At 35.2% G+C, this 26,565-nt stretch overlaps 2 protein-coding genes across 16 annotated transcripts; both read right to left on the bottom strand.

Moving 5' to 3' along the window:
* Positions 1-4,851: 4,851 nt before the first annotated feature.
* Positions 4,852-22,214, bottom strand: LOC129579019 (myosin heavy chain, non-muscle). Of its 15 annotated transcripts, none has more exons than XM_055468488.1 (15): positions 22,128-22,214; positions 19,996-20,404; positions 18,565-18,780; positions 16,974-17,130; positions 15,557-15,678; positions 13,695-13,718; positions 11,894-11,986; positions 9,526-11,773; positions 8,631-9,427; positions 8,139-8,541; positions 7,418-8,059; positions 6,816-7,316; positions 6,431-6,711; positions 6,107-6,270; positions 4,852-6,030 (listed from the first exon to the last, which is right to left on the bottom strand). In XM_055468488.1, the coding sequence occupies exons 2-15, from the start codon at positions 20,131-20,133 to the stop codon at positions 5,916-5,918; spliced, it is 5,901 nt and encodes a 1,966-aa protein (XP_055324463.1). In that variant the 5' UTR covers positions 20,134-20,404; positions 22,128-22,214; the 3' UTR covers positions 4,852-5,915. The 15 variants fall into 15 exon arrangements, with proteins under 15 accessions (XP_055324463.1, XP_055324466.1, XP_055324462.1 ...); XM_055468491.1 differs by having other exon boundaries at positions 21,393-22,209; XM_055468487.1 differs by having other exon boundaries at positions 21,901-22,209.
* A 237-nt stretch (positions 22,215-22,451) lies between these two features.
* Positions 22,452-26,420, bottom strand: LOC129579018 (AP-3 complex subunit sigma-2). The gene is made up of 5 exons (XM_055468480.1): positions 23,781-26,420; positions 23,572-23,637; positions 23,253-23,493; positions 22,775-22,959; positions 22,452-22,677 (listed from the first exon to the last, which is right to left on the bottom strand). Exons 1-5 carry the CDS (start codon positions 23,847-23,849, stop codon positions 22,663-22,665), a joined length of 576 nt encoding a protein of 191 aa, XP_055324455.1. The 5' UTR covers positions 23,850-26,420; the 3' UTR covers positions 22,452-22,662.
* Positions 26,421-26,565: the final 145 nt, after the last annotated feature.

Here is a 26,565-nt window from a genome sequence, read left to right as displayed (position 1 = left end):
ACACACACACACACACACACACACACACACACACACACACACACACACACACACACACACACACACACACACACACACACACACACACACACACACACACACACACACACACACACACACACACACACACACACACACACACACACACACACACACACACACACACACACACACACACACACACACACACACACACACACACACACACATATATATATATACACACACAGACGAGAAATTAGATGATTCAACACCACTGCAACGATTTTGTTTCGCGGACATTCATATTCACTTCAGTTTTCTTTTTTTTTCAACGCACCCAAAAATGGACATTATGTCAGTTTGGGCCGTGGAAGTTTGATGCATTTGCTGCTCGCACCAATTGTAAAGGAATTCGTTGTCTTTTTCTTATTTTTCGGTTTTGTTTTGATCAACTGTACATTCAATCTGAACTATTGAAATGCAACGATTTTGAAGCAATGTATCGGTGAATATGAATATGAACAATAGCAAAAATGCATGTTGAATCGAAACAAACACGATGATTTGCATCATTATTTCATTTATTCGGTGCCGTCCAAAAGTAGAATGGAGAAACAAAAAAACGCCATCCCGAACACAATGTGTGCACAAAAAAAAAGTGAAGAAGAGCGAAAAATTTGTGCAAACAAATGGAATAAAAGAAATTCTTAGACGTATGGTGCATGAATGATTTACAACGCCATATAAATGACGTGTTTTGAATACTACCAAGGCCCAATTAGCCATTTTCTTTTCTTTTTCGCATTGTGTGCGGAATTGAAAGAAATGCGCAGACGTGTGCTAATGTAGGTGCACATTTTTTTTTGTGGTTGCCGTTGTTTCTTTCGCAATGCATTTCATGTTAATTTGAAGAATTTCTTTTATCTGCGGTGCTTTTTTTCAGGCTATAGACACTATACATTCATGCATTCTATTTGCTTAAGAGGTGAAAATCGATTACCTACTTAAATACTCATCGTGTACATTACTTATAATTAATTTTCTGTTATTCAGTTAAAAGTGCCTCTTTGTTGTTTATTTTATATTTTATTTTTTATTTTTGAAATTTTATTGCATTTCAAGCGAAACACACAAAACAGCGACATGCTTATTGTGAAAATTTGCTATTTAAAAAAATATTGAATGTTGCAAGTCACTTTTCTTCACAATTGAACCGTTGAAAAATCCAACTGAAACGGTTAATTTTATTGTCTAAAACTCAAATTTTAGACCCGAATAAATTGCATCACACAACAAATGAATAAGAAATTCACCGTATTTGTACAGTGAACAATAATGGCACATTCAATTTAAGATGTTGACATAGCAATGTTATCCAAAGAATGTTCGGTAGGACTGATGAGATGCTGGTAGCCGTGTCATATTGCAATCGATGCATGTATGTTGTGAATTAGACTTAATAAGAATCATAAGGAGTCGTTATTTACGAATTAGAAAGAACCAAAGAAAAGCCGAATTTTTTTTCCAGGATAAACGATGAACGATTCTTTGCTTCTTTTCTCTTATTTGAAGAAAGAAAAAAACAAAAATCAAAAATGTTGGTAACAACATATTTTTCGCTAGAATTGAGCATGATGTTTCAGTTTGCATAGAGCGCCCTTAAGTGTATTCCATCCATAAAATATCCACGTCTCAAATTGCATTAGACTTTCAGTGCAAATTTGTATTCATAGTCATAATAACGAGAAAGAGAAAAAAAGCTAGCATTTTTATGAAAATGTAGACCATTGTAACTCTCGTAAAATAATTATTGAAACGTTTTTAATCCACCAAAACGTGGAAACAAATATGTTTGACGCATGTTTAAACAATGTGCCCAAGCTTTTTATATAATAATAATAATACATTCCGCACAAAGAGATATCAACAACATTTCAGTACATAGTATTAGTTTGTATGCCTTAGACCCGTGCCTGAAATGTATCGCAATTTCAAAGTCCATGGATGCGGTGATGATTCTTGTAAATTGCATTTATGGATATTTTCAACAACAAAAAAACAGCAGACCTTGTCTCAAATATGTCTTTATGAGCCTTGACTTTATAGACTCTGATTAATTTGAGTAGTACGCTGCACGTGTAGGTGTTATGTGTATGTTTTTCCTTTTTATTTTATTTGTATCCCGAATTTGTACTTATTCTTTCCACACGTAAGCGTATTGTATAATTTCTCCTTAAACTCATTCCATAAGCGCTTTTTTAACGCCTTTCGATAAAATCGTTCCATCATTTTGTGTGTTAAGCTCAAATTAGAGAGAATAAGTTTATTATTATATATTTATCGATTTACGAGGAGCACGTAAAGTCACAATTTTTTTTTTTGTCTTTCTAATTATAATAAATGAAATAAAAAAATAGCAAACATCAGCCATTGATTAAAAAAAAAAAGTTTGTCTTATTTGTTCTTTGCAGTTATGTTAATAGAAAAATCGATTGGGTCAGAAGTGATCAATTGAAATGTGCCGATGAAATATTAGCAAAATGAATCTGTTGGAAAAAGAATGAATATTTTCAACTATCCAGAAATGCAGCATAATATGAAATGTTCAATGGAGAAATATTGGTTTTCTTAGCGTCGATTGTTGGCGGTGTTCAATTAAGTGGATTAAGGGAATTTTCAATGGAAAAAATTCTATTTTCTCATATAATCGACAAACACTTTTATCGATATTCTGTCAGAAGCCGATCAAAGAGCGTTTCTCATATAATCGAAAATAAAACAATGAAGACGCAAACAAATGATAATAAGATAATGCAATGCGAAAGAAATGAGAAACAAGAAGGATAAAAGAACGGAGCAAACAGACACAACGATGGTGTCGATATAATACGGAAGAAAACAATTTTCGCTGCAACACCCACATGTGTGTGTATTATGTTGTATCGTTTATTAAATATTCGATTTCATCATAGTATGACTGCAAGCAACAGACAGACAGCGGAGGTGAGAGCAATATAAAGGTCATGATTGTTGAGCGCGTAAGTACATTTGATTCATGAAAGAGAATTCAAAGAGAGAAATCGAAATCCAAACATATTTGAACTTTATCGAACAAAGTGCAAAGAAAACGGATTCGATGTTGTGGGCTTCGTTTCGAATAATTATTGCAAAATGGTAATGCTGTTAGCAGTAAGCAATTGGTTCTTTGTTCCTCAGTGTGCTCGTTCACGCGATGCTGGAGAGCCGCACAAAACATTGAGGCGCTTAGATTTAACGAAGAGAATACTGTTTCTATGACCCTACTTCGTTCCGATTCACTACATCTAACCATTAAAATCATTCAACAGAAAACATAGAGAAATAGTAAACACATCGTTGTTTTTTTTTTTTTTTTTTTTTGTTCATTTTTATAGTTGATCTTCAAATTTATTAATTGGTTTCGTATAAAAGTCAAATTATTCCTGGTTCATTAAGTCAATTTGTTCACATTTACCTTGTTCATTTATTCCAAATTCACTCACTACTTCCATTATTATTATTTGTCGGTTTACTTCTGCCTCTTCTTCTTTTTCTTTTTCTTTTTCTTTTCTTTTTAAACAATTTCATGAATAATGATAACCAGAAAAGAATTCTTAATCTTAGATTGTTAATTGACTAACTTTATTGATTACATGTATTGCAACAAACATAACTTTATTAACTTTGTGTGTATGTGTGATTCTACCATTTATATGCGTTAGACATAACATAAAAAGAGATATCCCTCAGTGTGTGTTTTAGTGAGGTACCTTGAAACAAACAACCGATTAGTTTCCAAAATACTTCAACAAATAGATTTGTTTTTGTTGTGTAAAGAATGTATTGTGCGCTTAAAATTTCATTTGATTTAAATCATCATACGAAACTGTCCAATAAACATGCTCGATTTCAAATTTCCACCAATAACTGCGAATAGAAAGATGGTAATAGCGACTATCAACTTATGTTTGTTTTACTGATATAAACACATTAGTCTCTGTCGACAAATGGCTTTCATCGGACAATGAATTTATTGAGAAAAAAGATACATAAACTGAAATTCGATGGTACTCATTGGTTTATAACCGTTCGTAGCTTCATTTTTCTTCTTCTCATTTTAAATTATATTCTGTTCGCTGTTCATTTCAGGCGGAATATTTGCTGTACTAGTTTTTAGCTGAGAACTTGTATATTACAGTGGAACAACAAGTGTCAGCAACATTGAGCAACAAGAGATTTTTCAACTGAGGTGCACAACCTCGTTTGAACCAAACAATTTGCACCCAATCTCTTTTTTAAATTTTAAATAGTTTTCTACTTTGAAATTCAACACTTGAGATGAAACAAAGGTTGACAGTGCTATAAAGCATTGAAAAATTCATTTGAATCGATGGATAAACCATCAGATTGCATAAAAATTGTAACAAAATCTATCATTAGAAAACATGGAGATTAAGTAAATTGTTTTTCAAGTACCATTTCCATTCAACACTCTGACTATCCATGCTATTGGAAATTCTAAGTACAACCTTCGTTTGGATATATTGATTTCATTTCATCAGGGATTCGATCAGAACAAAAGAATAAAATGAAGGGTTAAAAAAAACAACATAAAATCTATCAAGCATATTCCATTGAACGAGACACAGTCACTTCAACTGAAAATGAATGGACCTTTAGAAGTAACTGAACCATTAAAATGTTCTGAAACAGTAGAAAAGTGCAAGTCGGCCGATAAGCGCGATAGGTCTTGAAATCTTCAGATAATAAGAGAGAAACTGGTGGCCAATAACTTTCTAGAAAGATATGGATAATATAAAGAATACCTTTAAAAACAATAATTCTTTTACATTTTTTTTGTTGACACAACAAAGTTTTATTTTAGATTTATGTCCCAATTTTCAACGATTTTCCCAAAAAAAAGTTATTATATGGTTATGTATCTATTTTCATTAAAATTGTTGCATTTTTTTGATGATTTGATTACATTATCAATGGAAAAGAGTTGAAAAATGGCACGGTACGCTTGAAAGCATATATATTTCAATGTGTATTGATCGCTCATGTAAAAAAAAGAGAAGTTGAATACCGCGTAATATAATACGTCGGTCGTTACTAGCACTTCATGTGAGCAAATTGTACTCGATTCTATTACATGTAAACAATAAAAAAAAGCAATTGATAGAATTGTACGTAAGAAATTTAGGCCATTTTACTTAAGAAATGTTTTGAAATCAAATAAATTTTCAGCAAGCATGGGCTTGGTGTATATGTATGTGTGTGTGTGTGAGCTTTAAGCATAGAATTCGAATTCCCGAATGAATTTAGAATTCTTCGTAATTGCCATTGATGTGCTACAATCGAATCCGAACAAATACAAACTAACCAAATGCCTATCCATACAGTAATGATGCTATTCAAATCAATTTCCATTTGTTTGTTCGAACGATAGAACAATCAATATAGAGCGATAATGAGGCGACACGTTAACATTGATGTGATACGTATAAATATGTTAGTTATAACCAAAGAGTCGTGCTCATTTTAACATTAATAACATCATTTCGATTAAAACACGCTAACATCATAAAACCAAACATATTCAACGCATATATCGCAATCGTTTTCTCTATTCATTCTTTTTTTTTTCGTCTGCTTATTTTTCCAAATATTATCATCGGCAATTACGCTAGATATACTATATTCATTCGAGTATTAAAGAAAATAATTAATTAAAATAAAGAAAACAAAGGATAGTAATGCCTTCTGGTAACGTTATCATAACGAGTTAACGGAATTTCATGTTTTTTTGATTTACAAATGTATTTGGATTTATGATTTATTTTTTAAGTGTTTCTCTTCTCCTCTTTTTATTCGTTAAAAAAAAATTGAATGAAATTATTGGAGTTGTTCATTTAGTTTGATTCGTCTAAGGATTCATCTACAGACTCATTCTTTGTGGAATTGTCATCGGACGTGATACGCGATGCAAGACGCGATGAACTTAAGCTTATACTGCCTCCGCCACGTCTGAAAGTAAATCCAAAATGGTTAAAGTTAGTACTTTTTAAATAGTGAATTGTTGTTTTATTTCACCGATAATCACCTAAGTTTGGCTTTGAGAGAGTTGATTTCTCGGTTAAGTGCTTCAATCGTTTCAATCATTTCTTCGCACTCTCTTTGTGCTTTTCGTTTTTGAGCCTTTTCTTTCTGCATTTCCTCTTCTAATTCATCGACATTTCGCTTGAGTGTCTTCATGCGGGTGTTGCCCTATTTAGAAATATAGATGTGTTAATTAATTTCGTTTCAAAATTATCCAGTAAATGTTATGTTCGATATTTGACATCCAGAGGGCGAAATTCAGAGTTTAGTCTCACTGAGGCTAAATTGTGGTTCTCATTTTTGCTGGACAAAAATTGCGATTGCATACCTTTTCAATTTGTTCTTTATATTGATCAGCATGACGACGTTCATCTTCGATGTTAAGTGTGAGTTCCTTGATCTTCTTGTCCAGTTTGCGGTTAGACTTTTGCTGAAGCAAACGCTCTTTCGTTTCATTTTCCAATTGTTCTTCTAAATTAGTAATTTTGCCTTCCAATGCAGAAATGGTTGCCTTGACCTTTGTCCGTTGTGTGGTCTCGATTTCAGCCAATTTGGCTTTGAGCTCTTTGCTCTGGCGTTCGAGGAGGGCACGTGCATTTTCGGTTTTAACTACGTAAAAATGGACAAGAATGAAGGAAATTGTAATGTTAGATTAATGAATTTCTTTTTTTTTCTGGGTGGAAATAAAATCAAAACGAGCGTAAGTAACAAACCTGTGTTGGATCTTTCCGTGGCAAGTTCCGTACTGAGTTGTTCGATAGTAAGTTGAGATTTGCGATTACGTTCCAGAATAACCTCGGAATTGGATTGTTCCTCTTCCAATTCTTCTTCAAGTGAGGCGATACGGGCTTCCAGGCGTCGCTTCTCATCGACAATCAAGGTCGTTTTGTTTGTGAGCGTTTGCATTTCATCGAGAAGTTCATCACGTTCAACTTCAGCAGCACGCTTAACACGGTCCGAACTGGCTAAATCTTCCGTAAGTTGCATTACTTCGGCTTCAAGTGCCTTTGACTTTCGTTCTGCCTCTTTGCATGCGGCGGCCAACTCTTCTTTCGCAACCCGAGCATCTTCGGCATCGCGCAATGCATCCTTAATTTGACCCTGTAGTTTTTTGGCCTGCTTGACTGCATCTTCTTTCATCTTGTTGTGCATTTCCAAAGTGGCTTCAATGTCCTTGAGGTCACTTTCAAGCTTCTTCTTTGCAGCAATGGCGGCTATATACAAAATACATCATTTGTTATTGACAAAAAGAGACTCGCAGTCAAAATCGCTAGCGTCAGTATGGTTTTATGATGTATAAATATAGATCGCTTACCTGCACGTTGCTTTCGTTCTTCATCGAGTTCGGTTTCCATATCACGTAGCGCCTTGACCAGGCCACGACGTTTTTCTTCCGCTTGTTCTTCCTTTGACTGAATGTCGCGTTCGAATTGGGCACGTAATGCTTGCATATTCACCTCCAAACGCAATTTGGCATCTTCGGTCAGTTGCAAGTCATCTTCAAGTTCCTCGTTTTGTGATTTCAACTCAGCCAATTGGCCTTCGAGTGCGCGTTTTGCCTTTTCCAATTCGTGCACATTTTTGTCGGCAGTGCCTTGTGAATTGGCCAATTCGTCTAGTTCATTCTGAAGTGCCTTTCGCTTTTGTTCTAAATCATCAATCTTATCCAATGCCTCATCGAGTTCGCGTGTCAAAGACAACACTTTGGTTTCCTTTTCACGCGCTTCCCGTTCGGCAGTATCTCGCTCTTGTGCGTGCGCTTCACTGATTGCTTTCTCTTCGGCCAACACCTTGTCGAAGTTCTTTTGTTTCTTCTCCAAATCCAATACCTTTGTTCTTTGTGCTTCTAATTCAATTGTTGCGTCTTCCAACTCGGATTGGATCTTCTTCTTACTCTTATCCAAACGATCATTGGTTGCCTGTAATTCCTGAATTTGACGCTGCAATGCCTCGATATCTGAACAGAATACGAAAATGAATTAGTATTTTGAATTTAATTTCGCTTGGACCATCGTCAAATAGCCAACACAACATACCTTTATTGCTCTTTTTGCGTGCCTCTTCCAAATCTTTGACCAAATCACTATCTTCTTCAGCCTTCTTCTTAAGCTCTTGCATTTGTTGATTGACTTCAGCCAATTTGCGTTCATAGTTCTTCTTCATTTCTTCATCTTCTTCCAGCTGTTCCTGTAGTGACTCCTTCTCCGATTCGAGTTGACGTAACTTTGTACTCAAAGCCAACTTTTGGCGCGTTTCTTCTTCCAAAAGTTGTTGAGTTTCGGCGAATTGACTGTCCATTGTGGCGGCCGATTTAAGTGCTGCGGCTGCTTTCAACTCAGCCACCTCCAATTGTTCCGTAATATTTTCAATTTCTTGTTGTAACTTGGCATCACGCTCTTGAAGCTCGGACCGTACTCGCTCAACGTCAGCCAGTTTGATCTATTGATAGGTTGGTAATACATGGAAAACAGAGTTAGCTAAATTCAAACGCAGAAAAACAATCACACACTAACTAAGTTAAATCTTACTTGAAGTTCAGCAATTTGACTTTCGGCCTGTTTGCGGCGTCGGTCATTCTCTTGTTTCGATGAATTAACATTTCGCAATTCAGTAGCAAGATCGGCATTTTCGGCTTCCAATGTTTGTTTGGCCTTTTCGAGGCCGGCTCGTGTTTTCTTCACATTTTCCATTTGATCATTAACGGTTGCGAGTTCTTGGGAATGTTTGTGGCGCATTTCTTGTACGTAACTCTCGTGCGACATGGTCTCCTCTTCGAGATTCTTCTTCAGCGAGGCCAACTCTTGTTCGCGTTTTGATCGGAGCTCTTGTTGGGCGGCGGTTGTGTCCAACGAATCCAAGAGTTCATTTTTCAATGCCTCCAACTCTTCGCTGAGATCACGGCGGTATTTTTCCGCTTTGGCACGGGCCAATTTCTCGGCTTCGAGATCTTCTTGAATTTCAGTGAGCTGTGACTCAAGTTCGCGTTGAATCTTTTGCGCTTGTGCTTTGGCCGCCGATTCTTCATCGATGCGCAACAGTGTTTGCGTGAGTTCATCTTCACGCTTGGCAAGTTGCACTTGCAACTCTTCGATTTGAATGCGCCGTTCGTTCAATTGGTCACGCAAATCGGCGAGTTCGGTTTCGATTTTTCGCTTGCTGCGATCGGTCTCCTGGCGCTGTTGATGATCTTTCAGAAGACGCTCCTCGAGTTCAGCGATTGTAAGCTCATGTTTGGCCTTTAATTTCGTTAAATGCTTTGCTTTCTCCTCTTCTTCGGCCAATGTTTGCGACAGATCATTGGCACGCTCTTCAAGCGCTTTCTTTTCTGTAATGCAAATGATTCAATAGAAGAGTTAACAGCATTGATGTTTGAATGAAAAATGAAAGATAAAAAAACAATTCAATTTGCCTTGTCGCACTCACCTTTGATAAGTTTTTGATTTTGATCGTCAGTTGCAGCCAAATCTTCTTCGTATTTCTTGATCTTGGCGTCCAATTGCACCTTTTCCAGTTGCAATTTTTGGCGTGCACTTTCCTCTTCTTCCAGTTGCTCTTCGAGATCTTGGATGTTCAACTGTAGCTTCTTCTTTTCAGCACTAAGATTGCCGGCACGTTCTTCTTCCTCAACGATTCGGCTCTCCAATTCGGATATCATTTCTTCAAGCTCTTGTTTTCTGGCCACAAGTCGAATGCGACTTTCCTCGGCTTCTGCACACAATTCGATTTCAGCCTGCAGTTGTTCGGCCAAATGGGTTTTCTCTTCGATTGCCTGTTGGAATTTGCGCTCATAGTCCTGTGCATCACGTGACAGAACATCCAATTTTTCGCGTACTTGCTTCAATTCGTCTTCTTTCTGCACCAGTTTCTCCTCTTGTTTGGTGACTTCCAACAACGGTTTGACCTTGGTGTACAAACGCCACCATTGCCAGTTACGGAGTTTTAAGTAAGCAGCACAGTTGCGTTGAATGATACGAATCGCGTTCAATTGTTGTAAGCGTTTTTGGTAGTTGCGACGAGCTAAGAAACCTCTGCAGAACGCTTGGAAGTTAACAATCAAATCGGTGATCTTATAATCGCGCTCCTCTTCAAGATGAGCCAAAACACCGGCACGGAAGAAAATCTTTGACTGTCCGACACGGAAAAGGTTTGAGTCAAGCTCCAATGCATGGATCATTTGTTCGCAGGCCTTTTTGCCATCCATGAAACCCTTCGATATGACATTCGGTGTGAGCAGTTCGTAGCGTTGACGGAATTCTTGGAATGGAATACGATTTGGGAAACCTTGACGACAGATTCGAATACCTTCGAGTACACCGTTGCAACGCAACTGATCAAGTACAAGTGGTGCATCGATTTTGCCCGATCGCTTCTCGTGATTTGGTATGATGCATCGCACAAAGTTTGGATTGGTGTTGCGCAATGTGTCCATCAGTTTGGCCAATTGGTCTTTATACAAATGCGAAACGGTACGGAACATACCTTTACGAGTACGAGCACCGAATTGGGTGTCGGTGAGCGCTTGTTGAGCCATGCCAACAATTTCAGCATCTTTCCAAATGTTCACGACAAATGGATCCTGTGACGCTTGCAACAACGATACGATGTTCTCGTTCAATGGGTCCATGTTCTTCATGAGCCATTTGTTGGCCGAATAGTCAACCTTGCCGGCATAATGAACGATGGCGAAATCGGCAACACCACGGAAATCGGTCTTCATGAATTTCGGGTGCATTGAATGGGCATTTATCAATTTCTCGACGAATGTTTTGTCGGTGGCTTTTGGGAACCAGCATTCTTCGTCGAGCAAAGCCATAATACCGCCCGGTTTGTCGATCAAATCAATAGTTGGCTGCAGATCCAAGCCAAAATCGATGAATTTCCATTCGATGCCTTCGCGTTGATACTCTTCTTGCTCGAGAATGAACATGGTGTGGTTGAAGAGTTGTTGCAGCTTTTCGTTCGTGTAATTGATGCACAATTGTTCAAATGAATTCAATTCGAATATTTCAAAACCGGCCATATCCAAAATGCCAATGAATGATGCACCCTGTCGCTTTGTACGATCCAACGAGCGATTGATACGGTTGACAAGCCATTTGAACATACGTTCATAGCACGCTTTAGCAATTGCTTCAACAGCAAACTCAACTTGTTCCTTTGTTTGTGCTTTTGTCACGAAATCGCGACCGACTTTGATACGCGGTGTTAGGAATGCACGAGTCATGTCTGTCACATTTAAGCCTAACAGATGCGCTATCTTCTGTGCCACCGTGTTGTCGGGTAATGTGGCCTGGTCTGAACTTCGTTCTTGCTTGAATTTCATGCAACCGAATAACAAGACAGCACTAACGATACGAAATATTGAATTGAAATCATCAGAAGTCATGCCCATAATGTCCATGCTCTTCACCGTTGCTTGGAATTCGGCATAGTCATCGACACCAGGTACGGGCAGACTGCCATTCGACAAAAATGCATACGTTTTTATGTCATCTAATATAAACTTTTCTTTTTGTTCTGGCGTTGCACCAGCCAACAGCTGATAAAATATATGGAATGTTCGTTCATCCTTCGCCTGACGAATGGCACGAGATTTTTCAAGTAAATAGGTTTCGATATTAGCACCTGATATGTAGCCGGACGCATCAAAATTGATTCGAATGAATTTACCCTGTTGTTGTTGTGGTTTTAAATTGAATAGAAACAAAATTAGTTAATTCTTTGCATATTATGGTTGACTATCATAGTCGAGTAAATCCATTTATTGTAGAATCGACCGATCAATACTTACAAAACGGGACGAGTTGTCGTTTTTCACAGTTTTTGCATTACCGAACGCTTCCAAAATCGGATTGGCTTGTAAAAGTTGTTGCTCCAATTCGCCCTGCAAGTAAATACAAATGTGAAACAAAGACCATTAAATGTTGTGTTCAAAATCGAAACAACCTTTGTACAAACACGTGGTATGGTTTCAATGATAAATGAAATTTGGTAGGAGCACTTGTAATTTACACAGATGGGATTGAATTTGTTTTAAGCAGACTAATCGAGAGTTCACTTTTCCAAAACACATTCAAATAATTGAATGAACAGTTGATTTCGAATTATTCTTGGGTGTGGGATATGATAAGAGATTTTTTTTAAAGTCGAATGTACTATGAAATATTATGAAATGGTATATCCACATCTAAGTGGATGTTATGAGAGAATTTTAAAGAGTGAATCATAGATGAGAGTACAAGTATGAATGAAATACGTAGAAAATTACTTGATGAAATGATCGATTTATGATTAAATCATTACCAATGGAATTTAAATCGAATGGAATGGAATGGAATAGAATTGAATCGAATGATTCGTATCATTGATTGTGATTGTTGCTATGGTAAAATACAGAATCAACAAAATTTTCGTATATTTTATCTCTCTTTCTATGGGTATATATTTCTTTACAATATTGTAACGAAGCAACTATGAATAGTGCGAATATATATATAGGTATTAACAATGGAATTCAATACAACCAAAACAAAAATGAAAGAAAATACTTTACCGCAAATGATGAATGGTTCTGCTTAAACCAATACAAAATTGACATATTCATGTTAGTTTAGTGTTTTTGGTTTGTTTGTTTTTTTTTTTTTTTTTGTATTTCGAAATGGCATCGCATATGATCATTGTGGTCAAAAATGAATGGAAATAGATTTTTTGTATTGTGATTTGGTTCATTTATCCGTTCCCGCGATGATATCGGTATTTTCAATGATGAATGAGATGTGTATGTGTAAATATGTATATATAGATTGTTTCAGGATATTATGATTTATGTGCAGAAATGCGTTTTATCAATTAGGCATGGTTAGTGTTATCGATAAGAGAAAGCGAGAGCACAGTATTTTAACGCAGTGTATGTTATGGTCACATTGAAAATGAAGAGCGTCGATTTATATTCAGGTCCATTTTTATTTATTTTTTCGATTTGTTTTTTTTTCGGTTATTTTAATTGGAATTTTCATAACGATCGATGTTGCAGTGGAAGAACAAATGTCGAAAAAAAATGAAAAAAGAAATAAAAATGGTGAAATAGTAAATTATATTATAATGAAATTTAAATTTTATGATAGCGACCAAGCATTATTTTAATCTTAAAACGAATTTATTTAGTTTTCAAAGAAATTGTCTATAAAACTGTCTTCAAATAATTGACCGAACAAATTAATTTAATTTTTTTGTTTTTTTAATTGTATAGTGTAGTCACACGACGGCAGCTGCCACCATGTGGTATTAGTGCACATTTTTAAAACATTGCTTGGTAAAAACAACAAATTAATGTAAGGAAGAAACATAATTATTTTTCACATCAAATCAAGATTTTTCTGCTCTGATTGAATAATTGGTCAATAGCAAATGAATAGGTAATCGCATGAAATCGATAGCAAATGTTGATTTAATTTAGGTTTCTTCCTTAAGTTTTGTAAAATTTCGTATTTTGCCCATGAAATTGGTGTTATGTGTGATGAATGCGATTTTTGTTCGCTTATTCAGAAGTTGGAAAAATATTGTAAAAATAATTGCTGGCATTTCATACTTACGATAATGAGTGCTGGATGTGGAGCCTGTTTAATTTTTTTTTTTTGATTGTGTGCATATTCATATTTATATGTGCAAGGGGGGATTTTTTGTTCATTCGAAGTGTGAAACAATATTTGACAATATCAATCGATTTCATTTGGAAACATGGACAATTGGTTCATGCCCGAATCGTATCACAAAGATCGTAGCGTGATCAAATGCATTACCATTCCAATAATTTCGATTGAAATATTTGTTCAATGTTTTGGTTTTTATACGTTCAATGCCAATGAGTTGGGATTTCAAGGGTCATATTTCATTTTTGTTCATTATGTCATCGTAAAAATAAGCACATAACATCATCATATTCCGCAGGAGACGTAGTTCAAACATAAAACGAAAATAGAAAGAAAAAGCAAATGAAATAAAACAGAAAAATAAACAATCTAAATCGATTTTTTTAACAAACCAACTAGAGCAAATCCAGAAGAATATTTTCAAATAAAAAATGTAGAAAAAATACCAAACCAAATAATATACATAGACTAAAGTGAACGATGTATACAGAGTGGACAATTGTAGATATATGGTACTTATCTTTTACATGGTACAAACCGAAGACGTGCAAGTCTAGCTATGTTACTGTTGTATTTATTGCTACTCATTTTTTGGTTACAAAATTGGTTTCAATGTTTCCAAGAAAACTAAAATATATCGAAGTCAAAGTATCCATGACTTTATCACATGGTCTAAGGTACAATCAACAAAACTGAACCAAAAAAAATGCGTGTGTATTATAGTTTATATTTAATGCTATGTTTCGAAATCATCGTTTTTTGACTGCCCTTAAATGTATTGATTTAAATTGGCCATTGAATGAAACAAATAAATTGGTTTCGCTCAAAATAATAAGGCGACGATACAAAATAATAATGCTGACGACAACAAACAATGCTGCTAATGAATTTTTCAAACAATAATGCCAATGGTGACACAATTTTACAATTTTGAGCAAATATTTATTACAATTTGCTGCTATGTTTTAACTAAAACACGGTTTTAATTATGCAGCTTCGAAAAATTGAAAACGTGAAACCGTTTTATTTTTTTTCTTCATTCATTGTGATAGGATCATCATAAAAGGTAACATTGTTTTGGGCTCATTAATCTATCTTTCCCAAAAAAATATATATACAACACATGCGACCGCCAAATTTGCCATCAGTACAGTTAATGAGAGCACCTCAAACGTTTTTTTTTTCTTCTTTTTTGTATGCGGTCGTGTGTCATTTTGAATATTTGGTCAGAATGAATTTCAAGAAAGCAACAAACAAAAAACCAACAACATAAAGTTATCTCGGAAGTTACGTATGTACATATAAAAATGATTCTCAACATTCATTTGATTTGTGTCCATTTTTGGCAATGTCTTCAAATCATATGAGCGCTGAATAGATATTTTGCTTTGATTTTCGTATTAAATGGCTGACAATACCATAAATAGATAAACAGACGTGCAAATGTTTGTTGGAGCCACGAGAAAGAAATTCGTATACACATGATTCATATGTTTGAGTTATATAAAAGTCGGTATTTGGTATCGGAATATCGGAATTCCCACGTATTATGCATGAAAAATTGAACTCTAAAAGGTAACGCGCGTATATTATGTGCGACATAGCATGATTTTTTTTTTCTCTCTAGCAAATCTTGAATGTGAGACCTAGAACTTTAATTGAAAACATATAAGCAAACAAAGAAACGAACGACAGCAAAAAATTCTTCTCTGGGATTTGATTTAATCGAATTTACTGAAAAAATCTATGTATTTAAACTACGCTATGATTGTAATTGGGATTGGAAATGTGCCGATTTTACTTACCGATCCGGATCCTTTTGGTTTGGATGCGGCGACATATGCCAAATACTGTATAACTTTCTTGGTGTTCTCTGTTTTACCAGCTCCGGATTCGCCAGTACACAGAATTGATTGATCTTCGCGATCTGTTTGGAAATAAAGATAAACGTACACATGTATACGATTAGATGATTTCAGTAGCGGAAAAATGTGCTATGAGTCATTTTGTTGACTTGAAGATAAGGTTGTTTGTTGACGCGTCAACAGCTTTGTGCCCGAAAATCGCAAACGCTCTTGAATTCAATAGAAAAATAATGATCGTCTTAAATAGTCACACATTTATATGAATCTAAAGCCGTAAGATTCTATTACATCATTGCAACTATGGTTTTGCTCTTTATTTGTATTGATTTGAATTCGGGTCAGTTGTCGAAAGAAATTATTAATATATAAAATCGAAAAAGTCTGTTTTTAATGGAAAAAAGGCAATACATAAATATATTCACTTCATCGAATGAATCAGCGGTAAATGAGAAATGTGATATGAAGTATAAACGAAAAAAAAAGAAGTAGGAAAAATAAAAAATAAAACAAACACGACTGCAATTTACATTTTCGTTACTACCATTGATTGACTGTGCACATATTCGTCGTCTATTCAATGACTATTTGCGATTTTAAAATCACCATATAAAGAGTTTAAGGAGTGATATTCGCAGTTCGTTTTATTGAAACATATGCTTTGGTGAAGAAAAAAAAATCGCTTTGTGCCTGATTTCACATTGTGGTTACACATACATGCAAACATATTTTTGCCACACGCAAGACAATCTGAACTACACACAGATCATATTTATTATTGTACATTTATAGCTTGAACTTTTCAATAAAAATGACTGTATTGACATGTGCAAAAAAAATAGAGAATGAAACCCGACGAAAAAGTAGAAGGAAAAAACAGAGCAACAGCGGCAAACGCAACAACGACAAGAGCACCAAACAAACCCAAATGATGTTCAAACTCGAAGATGTTTCAAATAACCGTTAACTTCAACAGTAAAATTGTGTCGTTGGGAATAAAAATGGGAGTAGCCGAAACCGCTCGTTTATATGCGAATCATTTTTGTGTTCCTGGTAAGAGATAGAAGACAAATGTGTTCTGCAATGTTTTAGAACATTTCAAGATCTTTATCTTTGGTATACTTGCACCATATCTCGTACCAGAAACACAAAAATGATTCACATAGAAATACGCGGTTTCGGCTAATCCCATTTTTATTCCCAACGACACAATTGTTCCTTGAAATCCACAGTTGGACATTCCAATATACTGGAAGTCGTGCTACCTAAATTGCATTCAAATATTCTCGCACTGTATTCAAATGCAATGCAATGCGCGCCGGTTTGAAATTAAGGATTTTTCAAATACTTGTATACTAACCTTGTAACATTGATCTGTAGGCGCTATCTGTAATGGCAAACACATGTGGTGGGACTTCATGACGCTTTATACCTTTATAACGCTCCATAATTTTTTCCGTATAAATAGAAAGTTTTTTGTATGGATTAACTACCACACAAAACAGGCCCGAATATGTCTACAAAAATGTGAAGCAGGAAAAAAATTAAAATTATCATTGTTTTGCATTAAATTAGTTCAAAAAAGAATTGAAAAAAAAAAGTTAAATTGGATCGTTAAATTTGAATCGTTGAATTGGCAATTTTTGATTATCAAACTTGCTATTTCTGGCAAATAATCAAAACGCATAAAAAGAAGGGAAAAATGGCTTGAAATAGCCCACACACCGGGCGATTATACGTAGACATCCCACTTTGAAAATCGTACGAATTGAAACGACCATTATTTCCTCTCTCTCTCTCTCTGTTGTCTTTGCCGAATTATTCATTTTCAGAGTGCAAAAAATCGCTATTTTCGGTTCATTGTTCTCATTTGAGCTACATTTTTCATTCTTCTGTTATGAAGAGTTATCATGTATTGATATTACTCAGCACAGCCGGATTCCGTTTGTCACTCTCTATGACACATGGCATTCTTCAAGTGGTTTTTTTAAGAAGCGAGTGGTCGAAGCGAAACAAAAAACCGTACACATGATGCAAATTTTCACAAAAATTCAACGTAAAGTCGTTATGATATTGATCTTTCGTTTGTAACACATGAACATCTCCGTTTATTAATTATCGTATGAATCATACATGCATGTCTTTTACTGTAGAAAATCAAGTGACACTTGACTCTGCATAAATTGTTGCTAATTTTCATATGTTCGGAGTAAATGGTACGTTGGCCGATCGTTTTTGCTGATGTGAATATTTTTCTGCTTGAGAGCGAAGACCAAATAAAGAGTCGGTGTGACCCTCTTTGGAATAATCGGAACTTCTGTTCTGAATGCATTACAAAAACGAAAGACAATAACAACAACAACAAACATTCTGCTGATTCTGCCTCATTGGAACGAGAGACGTTGGTGTTACATATATATACATATCCGTTGTTCATATAAATAGAGATAAGTATTTGGTTTTAAGATTCGAACAGTTCAGCTTTGCATTCGCTGAGACAGTGTAAATTGAGAGTAGCTCGAAGCATGATGCATCTTTAATTAATGATAATAACATTGCAATGAACTGAAAGCAGATAAACATTTGTTTTAACGAAGTATGGACGAAAGCGTGTTCTTTCTAGTGTTCTTTTCTTTTCATTTTTGCGATCAAATCCAATAAAAATGGTCAGAAACAAAGCAATGCATGGTGTATGTGTGCACGAGAGTAAGTGCACGGCAAAACAAATAGCTCATTTTGTAAATTATATAACTATTTTAGCCGTCGTCATTTTTTAGCATCGATTTGATCTTGAAACCAATTAGACTGCTGTGAAAAATGGTTTTTCTTATTTTCATGACCAATCGATCGTTTCGTAAACAAATCGATTTTTCTTCTTCAAATACCGATAGTATTACTTCATAACAAGTTTTGATTCCATGTGAAATAGCATAAAAATAGAAAATACTTACATAGATCAATCCGGAATAGTATCGATCTTTGATATTGTGCAGAACGCTCGCTTCATTTAAGCAGGTCAATTCGGCCATATCTTCGACTTTATCGAATTTTGGTGGATTCATTTTTTGGATGTCATCACGTTGGATAGTAACACGTTTGCCGGTTTCGGCCAATTCCACCTCCACCTCATCTCCATTTTCCTTTTTTATGCTGGCCGCAACAAAGCCCTGTCAATGATAATGTATTATTTAAAAACCGAAAATGATTCAATCAATATACATATTTCATTGAGCTGTGTTCGCAAATTGAATTTAATTACACATGTCAAGTGTGTTCAACATTCAATTATCATAGCGGCGAAGTCATCAAACGAAAATAATCGCTCATTCAGTCAATCATATATATATATTTTTTTTACATTGTTTTTTTTTTATGTAGGGATAAAAACAAAGGAGCCAATACAACTATCATTTCACTAATCTAAATATGCATTTTCAATGTTAGAATTGAAATTTGTGTGTGTGTGTGTGTGCACATTAAAGTGTGCCGTATCGCAAGAGCACTGAACGAACAAACGAACAAACATACAATAATGAATATATAGTTCACAGCGCTAATGCATTCAAGTGTGGTTAAATACATGTGTATGCGTCGCGCCGTGAAATTACAAAAATAAGGAAAGATCGCTGCAGCAAACAATTATGGAGAGGAAAAAAAAAACAAAAATTGAAGCAGATACAATGGCACACCCGAATTTGGACGGTTGTAATGCAAAAAACACTAATACAAATTTAAAGCCATATCTCAAAAAAATGTGAGAGAAGAGAGGAGAAGAAAAATAAGAGAAAAAAACAACACACAATAAACATGTGAAACACAGCAAAAGATCTTCATTTCGTTTTAGTTTAGCGCTCGGAAGAAGTTCTGAATATAACGAAATATATATATTATATATAATATAAATATATAGGAGTATAAGTTAATATGAGTACACGCCATCATTATACAAATGCGATGAAATGTTTTGTTTGGCTGTAATGAATGATTCGTACACTGCATTTACTCCATATACATATTTTTTTTGGACAAGGTTAGGTTTTTCAAAACGTAAACGAAGACAAAAAATAAATAAATTTAAATTGTGGTGAACTAAAAGAGAAGAAACAAAACAGAAGAAGAAGAAGAAGAAGAAGAAGAAGAAGAAGAAGAAGAAGAAGAAGAAGAAGAAGAAAAAAACTTTCCACTGAAACGCTAAAACGTCTTAATGTTTTCTTAAATTCCAAGTGTACGTGATACAGGGAAAAGTTGATGACATAAGCCTATGTATAGCTTTTTTTTTTTATCTAAGAATGAGTAACCACAAAAAAACTTGGCAGCAGCGGAATGCCTCTCTTGTTATGTTTTGTTGTTTTTTTTTTCGTTTTACTTTTCGAATTTCTCACCTGTGACTCATGCGGTACCCAAACGAGACGCTTTTGTGTCCATTCTGCTTGCGTTGCCGGATCATTGAATTGATTCTTTTCTACCGTAAGATACTTCAATGCTGGATCATTCCGATCGACGACTGATTCATCACTCATTTTTACTAACAATTCTTTTTATTACTTGTTTTCACTTAATAAATTTTTTTTTTCTGTTTTCCGTTGATAACCTCTGTTTGTGCTATTCTCTAATATAAATGTGGTTGTTTTCTTCTCGTTTTGTTTTTCTCCACCGCTTAGGTGTTTAGCAAAGTAGTTTCAGCTATTTAAAATTAAATGTTTGACGTAACACTTGATTTCAGAGCACTGTGTCTTTTTATGTTGAACTGCAAAAATGCATATGTTTTGCCGCAATATGTGTTGCAAATATCTGGAGAAAAAAACAGAATAGAAAAAAAAACCCAAAACTTAAATACAAATTGAAACCGAATGTGTAACCACTGATTGATTTCAAGATCACATTGGTGCATGCAGTTCTGCGTGTGAATATGTGTGGAATTTAAACAACCATAAAAAACAGTAGCAATGACGTTGATGAGTTTTTTTTGTTGTTGTTGTTGTTGTTTTTGTTAATGTACACAAACTGATTATTGCCGAAAATTACTATCGGCAACATAGGCAAATAAACAATAAATAACTTAGAAAACACAATCACGCACACACAACAGGAGAAAAAAAAATAGACAGAGAGAAATGTGAGCAAGCATTAGAATATTCACTCTCTGCCGACAACTAGTCGTTTGGAGCGTTTGACTAATTTAAAAATGTCTGTACATTAAAAGATAAACCAAAACAGTTCTCGATAAAAAAAAAAAGAAGATGAAAAGGCGAATCGAAGTGAAAACATGAAGTTGAAGTAGAATGAAATGGAACTATCTGTGTATTCCGTACGCACACCATGAATTTTTTTTTTTTCAAATTCCACATACATTATATCGCATATAGCTAAAGATACCACGTATGAAAGTGAGATAATAACGATATTATGAGTCTTCGCCAATAAAATCTTTTGAATTCTTTTACACTAACACCAAATTATTTCTGATGGCTCCATTCAAAGCCGATTCTTTCCTAAAACGAATGAAACGAACGAATGCGTCGATGAAGGAATTTCGTGTTTTTTTCTGTCGTTGCCGTTGTCGTTGTTGTTGTTATTGAAACCGAACTGAATTTACCGGAAGAGTGAAACGAAAATTGAACCAAATACAAAATAATGAGAAAAAAAAAAACTTTATTAAATGAAGAAAATGATACTTTCCAAAAGAAATGCGAGATGGAAATGGATTTGGATTTTCGAACACGAACGAATGAACGAACGAACGAGCGAACGACAGAGAGAGAGAGAGAAAAAAAATTACCATGGATAAAAAGCTTTTTCTGCTTGTGGTATGTAAGTATATACAAACACAAATACATCAACAGTTTTTTTTTTCGTATTGTAAAGCCATTTTGCCACAACCGAATGATGTCACACTTTGATGGTCTTTGTTACCGATTTGGCGTTGTCGACACCAACACAACCGAATGATACACAACAAGAATCAAAAATCAACAACAAACATACAAATTCTATCGCATACATGAATACGGCAAAATAAATTCCATGGGTATAACCAACAAAAAAAAAATGTTTTTTTTTTCTGTTTGAATTATGTTTGTGTTGACTTGAATCTGTGATCAGCAAAACGGAATTTCGTTTTACCAAAAATCTTATTAACGACGATTGATGCACTGATCGCAGAGTAAAAATTTGATTCCTTTATTTATTGGAAATGCCATAGACATTTTCGATTTGTTTCACCAAATTTTGTTTAAAGTGGTGATAAATATTTTATGGGAAAAATCTTGAGATACTTATACACATACACACGAATACACATATTCACACACAAAACAAATGTGATTTCTTTTGTCTGTTGAATGAATTGAAGTTTTATTCATCGACAACAACGAAAAAAAATTCGGTTTGGCCAGTGCAAAAGTAAATTGTCATTTGTATTTTGTATTGGCCATCGAAATGTCGTTTGTCTTTGGTAAATATTTCAATGCAATAAGAAGATTTAAATGGAATAGTGAATCAAATGCACACACACACACACACACATTAATCAATGGCTTGTTCACTGCCACTCTGCACTTTTTCGACTGACTCAAAATTCAAGACGGTTGAACGTTAAATCTATGAAATTGTCATTTACCGGCGATACATACCGAGACATACGCAATACACACCCATACACATGAACACGTACACGTACACCGTACACTGTGCGGGCCGACAGTTCTAGTATGAAACGCACTCTCTGGCTCTCGCACGTATAGTTTAATTCCAGCGCTCTCATCAAAATGAATTTTTTTCACGTTGGTCAGCAATAAGAACTCTTTTATGTGTTTGTATATGAAAAGCATTGATCAAATCTTGGTGCTAAATATTACGTTTATTTTGCTTAAATCAAAAAATGCAATACAAAAACAAATTGGATTTATGGTTCGTTTTTTTTTCTTTCTCTATTTATGAATATACAAAGAGTTGCCGCTAACGTTGCCACTCAAAACCAGTACTCTTTAACGTACAATCGATTCACTATCATCTGACTTTGTCTCGTACTTCTGATAGTTGTTGTTGGGTCAAAATTTTAAATCCTTCAAATAGATAGAATGACAAGCAATGAAAATAATGGGGTAATTATTCAAATTAATAGATGCTGTGCAGCCGCACGTTGACAAATCAGAAACATACCTTGATCGCTTGTGGTAGATCTGGAAGTTTCATGTCTTTGAATTGTTGCGGTAGATTCATGCTCTTTAGTTGATGCACGACGGCAGCCGGAGCTGCTGATAAACCAGCTTCTTGCTTAACTAATCGGTTTTGATCTTCGATTCGTGCTAAAATATCAGACATGTTTGTTTGTAACACCATTCCACCTGAAACATCAAGAAAAATGCACAATATGTAATGTATTTTTGTTGCAATTTCAACCATTCGCTATGGGATTTCTGAAAAAATCGATCTGTTTCTTGTTTCATGGAACAATTGCTGAAGTTACTAAAGTTTTAAATGAGAACTTCGATCGATCCTTCGTCGAATTGAAGTCAAATTAGAGAGAGAGAGAGAGAGAGAGAGAGAGAGAGAGAGAAAGAGAGAGAGAGAGAGAGAGAGAGAGAGAGAGAGAGAGAGAGAGAGAGAGAGAGAGAGTGGATGATATATCATATTTTACCCATCACAAGTTCGGCTAGAATATGGTGCACGGCATCAGCATGAAAAATCAAATCCAGTTCACAAACATTTTCAAAACATTTGTCCAATGTTTCGACAAAGACTTGAATAAGGTCAAGAATGCCCAGCTCACTCTCAGATGAATCAACACAAAACACAAAATACAGCGTTGCATAGTGTCGATAGATTAATTTGTAATCGGAACCACCAATCAGACTTCCACCCTCCAGGAAATTGCAAACCTTTATTAAATTCAAGATAAATGGGAAAGAAACTAATATAATCCAATTGGAAAGAGATTATTATTAACATGAACTAACGTTATCGTCTCGCTTGGACACCAGCTGGAATGTTTCTTTTATTATCTGCTGTTGAATGTCTTCATTCTGTGCGAATTGAAAGAATTTTCGTTGTGTTTAAATCAACATTATTAATTTGCATAGGATTTCATTGCTGTTCCATATGTGAACCAGTGGGCACAATGATATCATATGTGATTGCATTTATTAATTTAATTCATGTCACTTACAAAGTATTGATAAAATTTTGAGAGTCTAGGCCTTCCATGGTTATTAAAAACGAGAATCGCTTTGATCATTTTGCCAACGATTTCTAAATTTTGTTCAAAAACCTATCACACTAGAGCAATGTACAATGAAATGATGAGCCAAAACAATTTCCTCTATTTATTGTATTCAATTTATTTATTTTAATTCGATGTGAATGTACAGGCATTCAGATCTGTCATCACTGTATGACAACAATACTTTGAATGTACTCAAGACACAACTCACTAGAGGCAACATTAACTAGCGCAAAGTACACACGAAATAAATTTCAATGGATATAGAGCATAAGTACTGATTAAGTACAGCAACGGTGCGAATACAAATGCCAGTATATAATGGACTATTTATGAAATTCCAACCTTTTGACCATTTCGAAAAAATATACTTCAACAGTATTATATTGTCAATTGAAATTGTCTGGTATTGAAAAATGGCACAGTCAAAATGATTGCAACGGTGTAACTTGCGTTATTTAATTGAACGATATTATACGCATTTCAACTTGTTGATAAGTATATGTCAAACAAATTCATCGTTTCAACATCAAATCGAAATCATGGAATATAAAAGAGTTGTTTGGAAATTCACAGTTGATTGTGAAGGAATGTGCACATCTATGGTACATTGTTGATTACAGCAGATGGTTTTTTCATGCCATAAAATATGCATAAGAGTGATTGTGATTATATCTGTCCAACGTCATAAAAAAGCGCCACTGGAGAGAAAAACTCTAACTAACTTACTTGTTCGGGAGGTACCCCAAAAATCATTCATAAGAGCTTCTGTATGAGTGAATTCCCAATATTTCTCAAAAAAAATAATTTTTCACTAAGAAACTCATCCAAAAAGTGTATTTTTGGGGTACCTCCCGAACAAAAATTGATATTTTCATAGCAAAATCCATGAAAAACGTATATTTTGTTGGGGAGGTACCTTAAAAAGTCAATTTTGAGAGTTTTTGTCTGGGTCGAATCCCCATATTTTTGAGAAAAAATATCATTGCACCAAGACACCATCCCTAAAAAAGGTCAAAAAAGGTCGGTTTTTGGTTAAAAGTCGATTTTTTGGGAGTTGAAATCGAATATGAGGCCAGAAATATGTGAAAACATCACTCGATTTGGTCATGAAGTACTCAAAATGTTCGTAAAGGACCATACTAGATGTTCAAAGGTATAAAAGGTAGAAATCATTGGCTTTTACCTGTCAAACCGAAGCTCATGTTTGTGATTTGCTCATTTTGGCCTGAAATTTGTCCCATATGTGTGAATCAATTGTCGCCAAATTCCATGATTCCATCCAAATCGCAATCTGACAAGTACCAAAATTTTTGTGCAGGTTTTGGCTACACGACACAAGTCGAAAACCGAACCAAAGTCTACCACCTGGGTGACCAGTAGAACGAAAAATGTAAAAAATGCCGAAAAATTGTCATTTTTTTGGTCATTTTACACTGTAACTGGCCCAGAATGCCTTTTCAAGGGCTAATGTCTCGGTTAAAGTTGTAGATATTGACGAACCAGACAAAATCCCATCATCAGTTTTTGCCAAAAATTGGCTGAAAAAATGATTTGGGCCGAAATGTAGCGATCTAAAATGGCTTTCGAAAACGCTGTCATGAAAATTTTGATATGGGGATTGCTTCACCAATTTCTATGATACCCATATGCGTTCTTTGCGCCAAACCTATTTTTTTTTAGGTATATTTTTCGAAACTGGCCGGATTTTTCAGATGGAGGACAATTTTTTTTTTTTGAAGCAGTCTAATGAAAAGATGTACCAAAATAATGTCCCATTTCCGTGGTTTGTTCTGATTTCAATGTTGGCAAAGCACACAACAGAAAAACTCTAAATCCAGGTCATCGTCAGCCAGTAAAATGTGAAGTGTATAAAAATGTTCTTATTCTTATATCGTACAAATACGTTTTTTTCGTCGCTCAAACACATTTGACCATTGAAAATTATTTATTTGAAGCCATTTAAAAAGAAAGACTCGATGTTCTTGTGCATTTTCCAAACTGTGTACAATAAAAGAAAATTTGTGTGTCGAGTGTTAACGAATTTGCGCCGAGAATAAAAAAAAACGAAACGAAACGAAGGCTCAAAGAGACAAATTCGACAAAGTCATAAATAAAATGATTGCGAATAATAATAATGAAACAAAGGGCGACGGCGGTAGCGGTGGTGGTGGCGGCAATCGCTGCATGCATCCGTGCGACAAAATGGGAAAATGGTGATGTGAGCGAGAGATAAAAAAGGTCAGAAAAAAAAACCCAAACCGTTCAACGAAGACATGAAAAATCACATTTTCAGCTGCATCCACGATGTGCTTGCATCGAAAGTGGCATGCCAGTTCAACGATAATACTGGCGATGAGGAAAATGATGATAGCGAATATTTGGTTGCTCTACGTGAGTTGGCTGGTGAAGTGCTGCCAAAATTGGGACATTCACTTCAGCCACAAGAGTTTGAAATGTACTTTAGCCGTGCCTTCCCATATGTTTTCTGTGCGGTGGAACGAAGCCCGCCGCGTTGCACAGGCGAAATAGTGCACACAGCATTAGCGAGAGCAGTACAGCAGACTGTACTGATCTCGCTCTAACACACACTGTAATGCGTACGTACGAACTCAGCATAAAAGCGTAGAGCGCCAATACACTCACATACACTAGTACGCATGTTACAATGACTGTGTGTACATTAGGGTGTTTTCGGTATTAAATAAACAGAAAATGGTAGTTTTAGTTT

The sequence above is a fragment of the Sitodiplosis mosellana genome, unplaced genomic scaffold (assembly GCF_009176505.1).
Source record: "Sitodiplosis mosellana isolate CC-2019 unplaced genomic scaffold, AAFC_SMos_1.0 Smas_scaffold_6226, whole genome shotgun sequence".
Classification (NCBI taxonomy): Eukaryota; Metazoa; Arthropoda; class Insecta; order Diptera; family Cecidomyiidae; genus Sitodiplosis; species Sitodiplosis mosellana.
The sequence above is the reverse complement of the archived record's forward strand: the minus strand, read 5'-3'. Positions and strand labels throughout refer to the sequence as shown.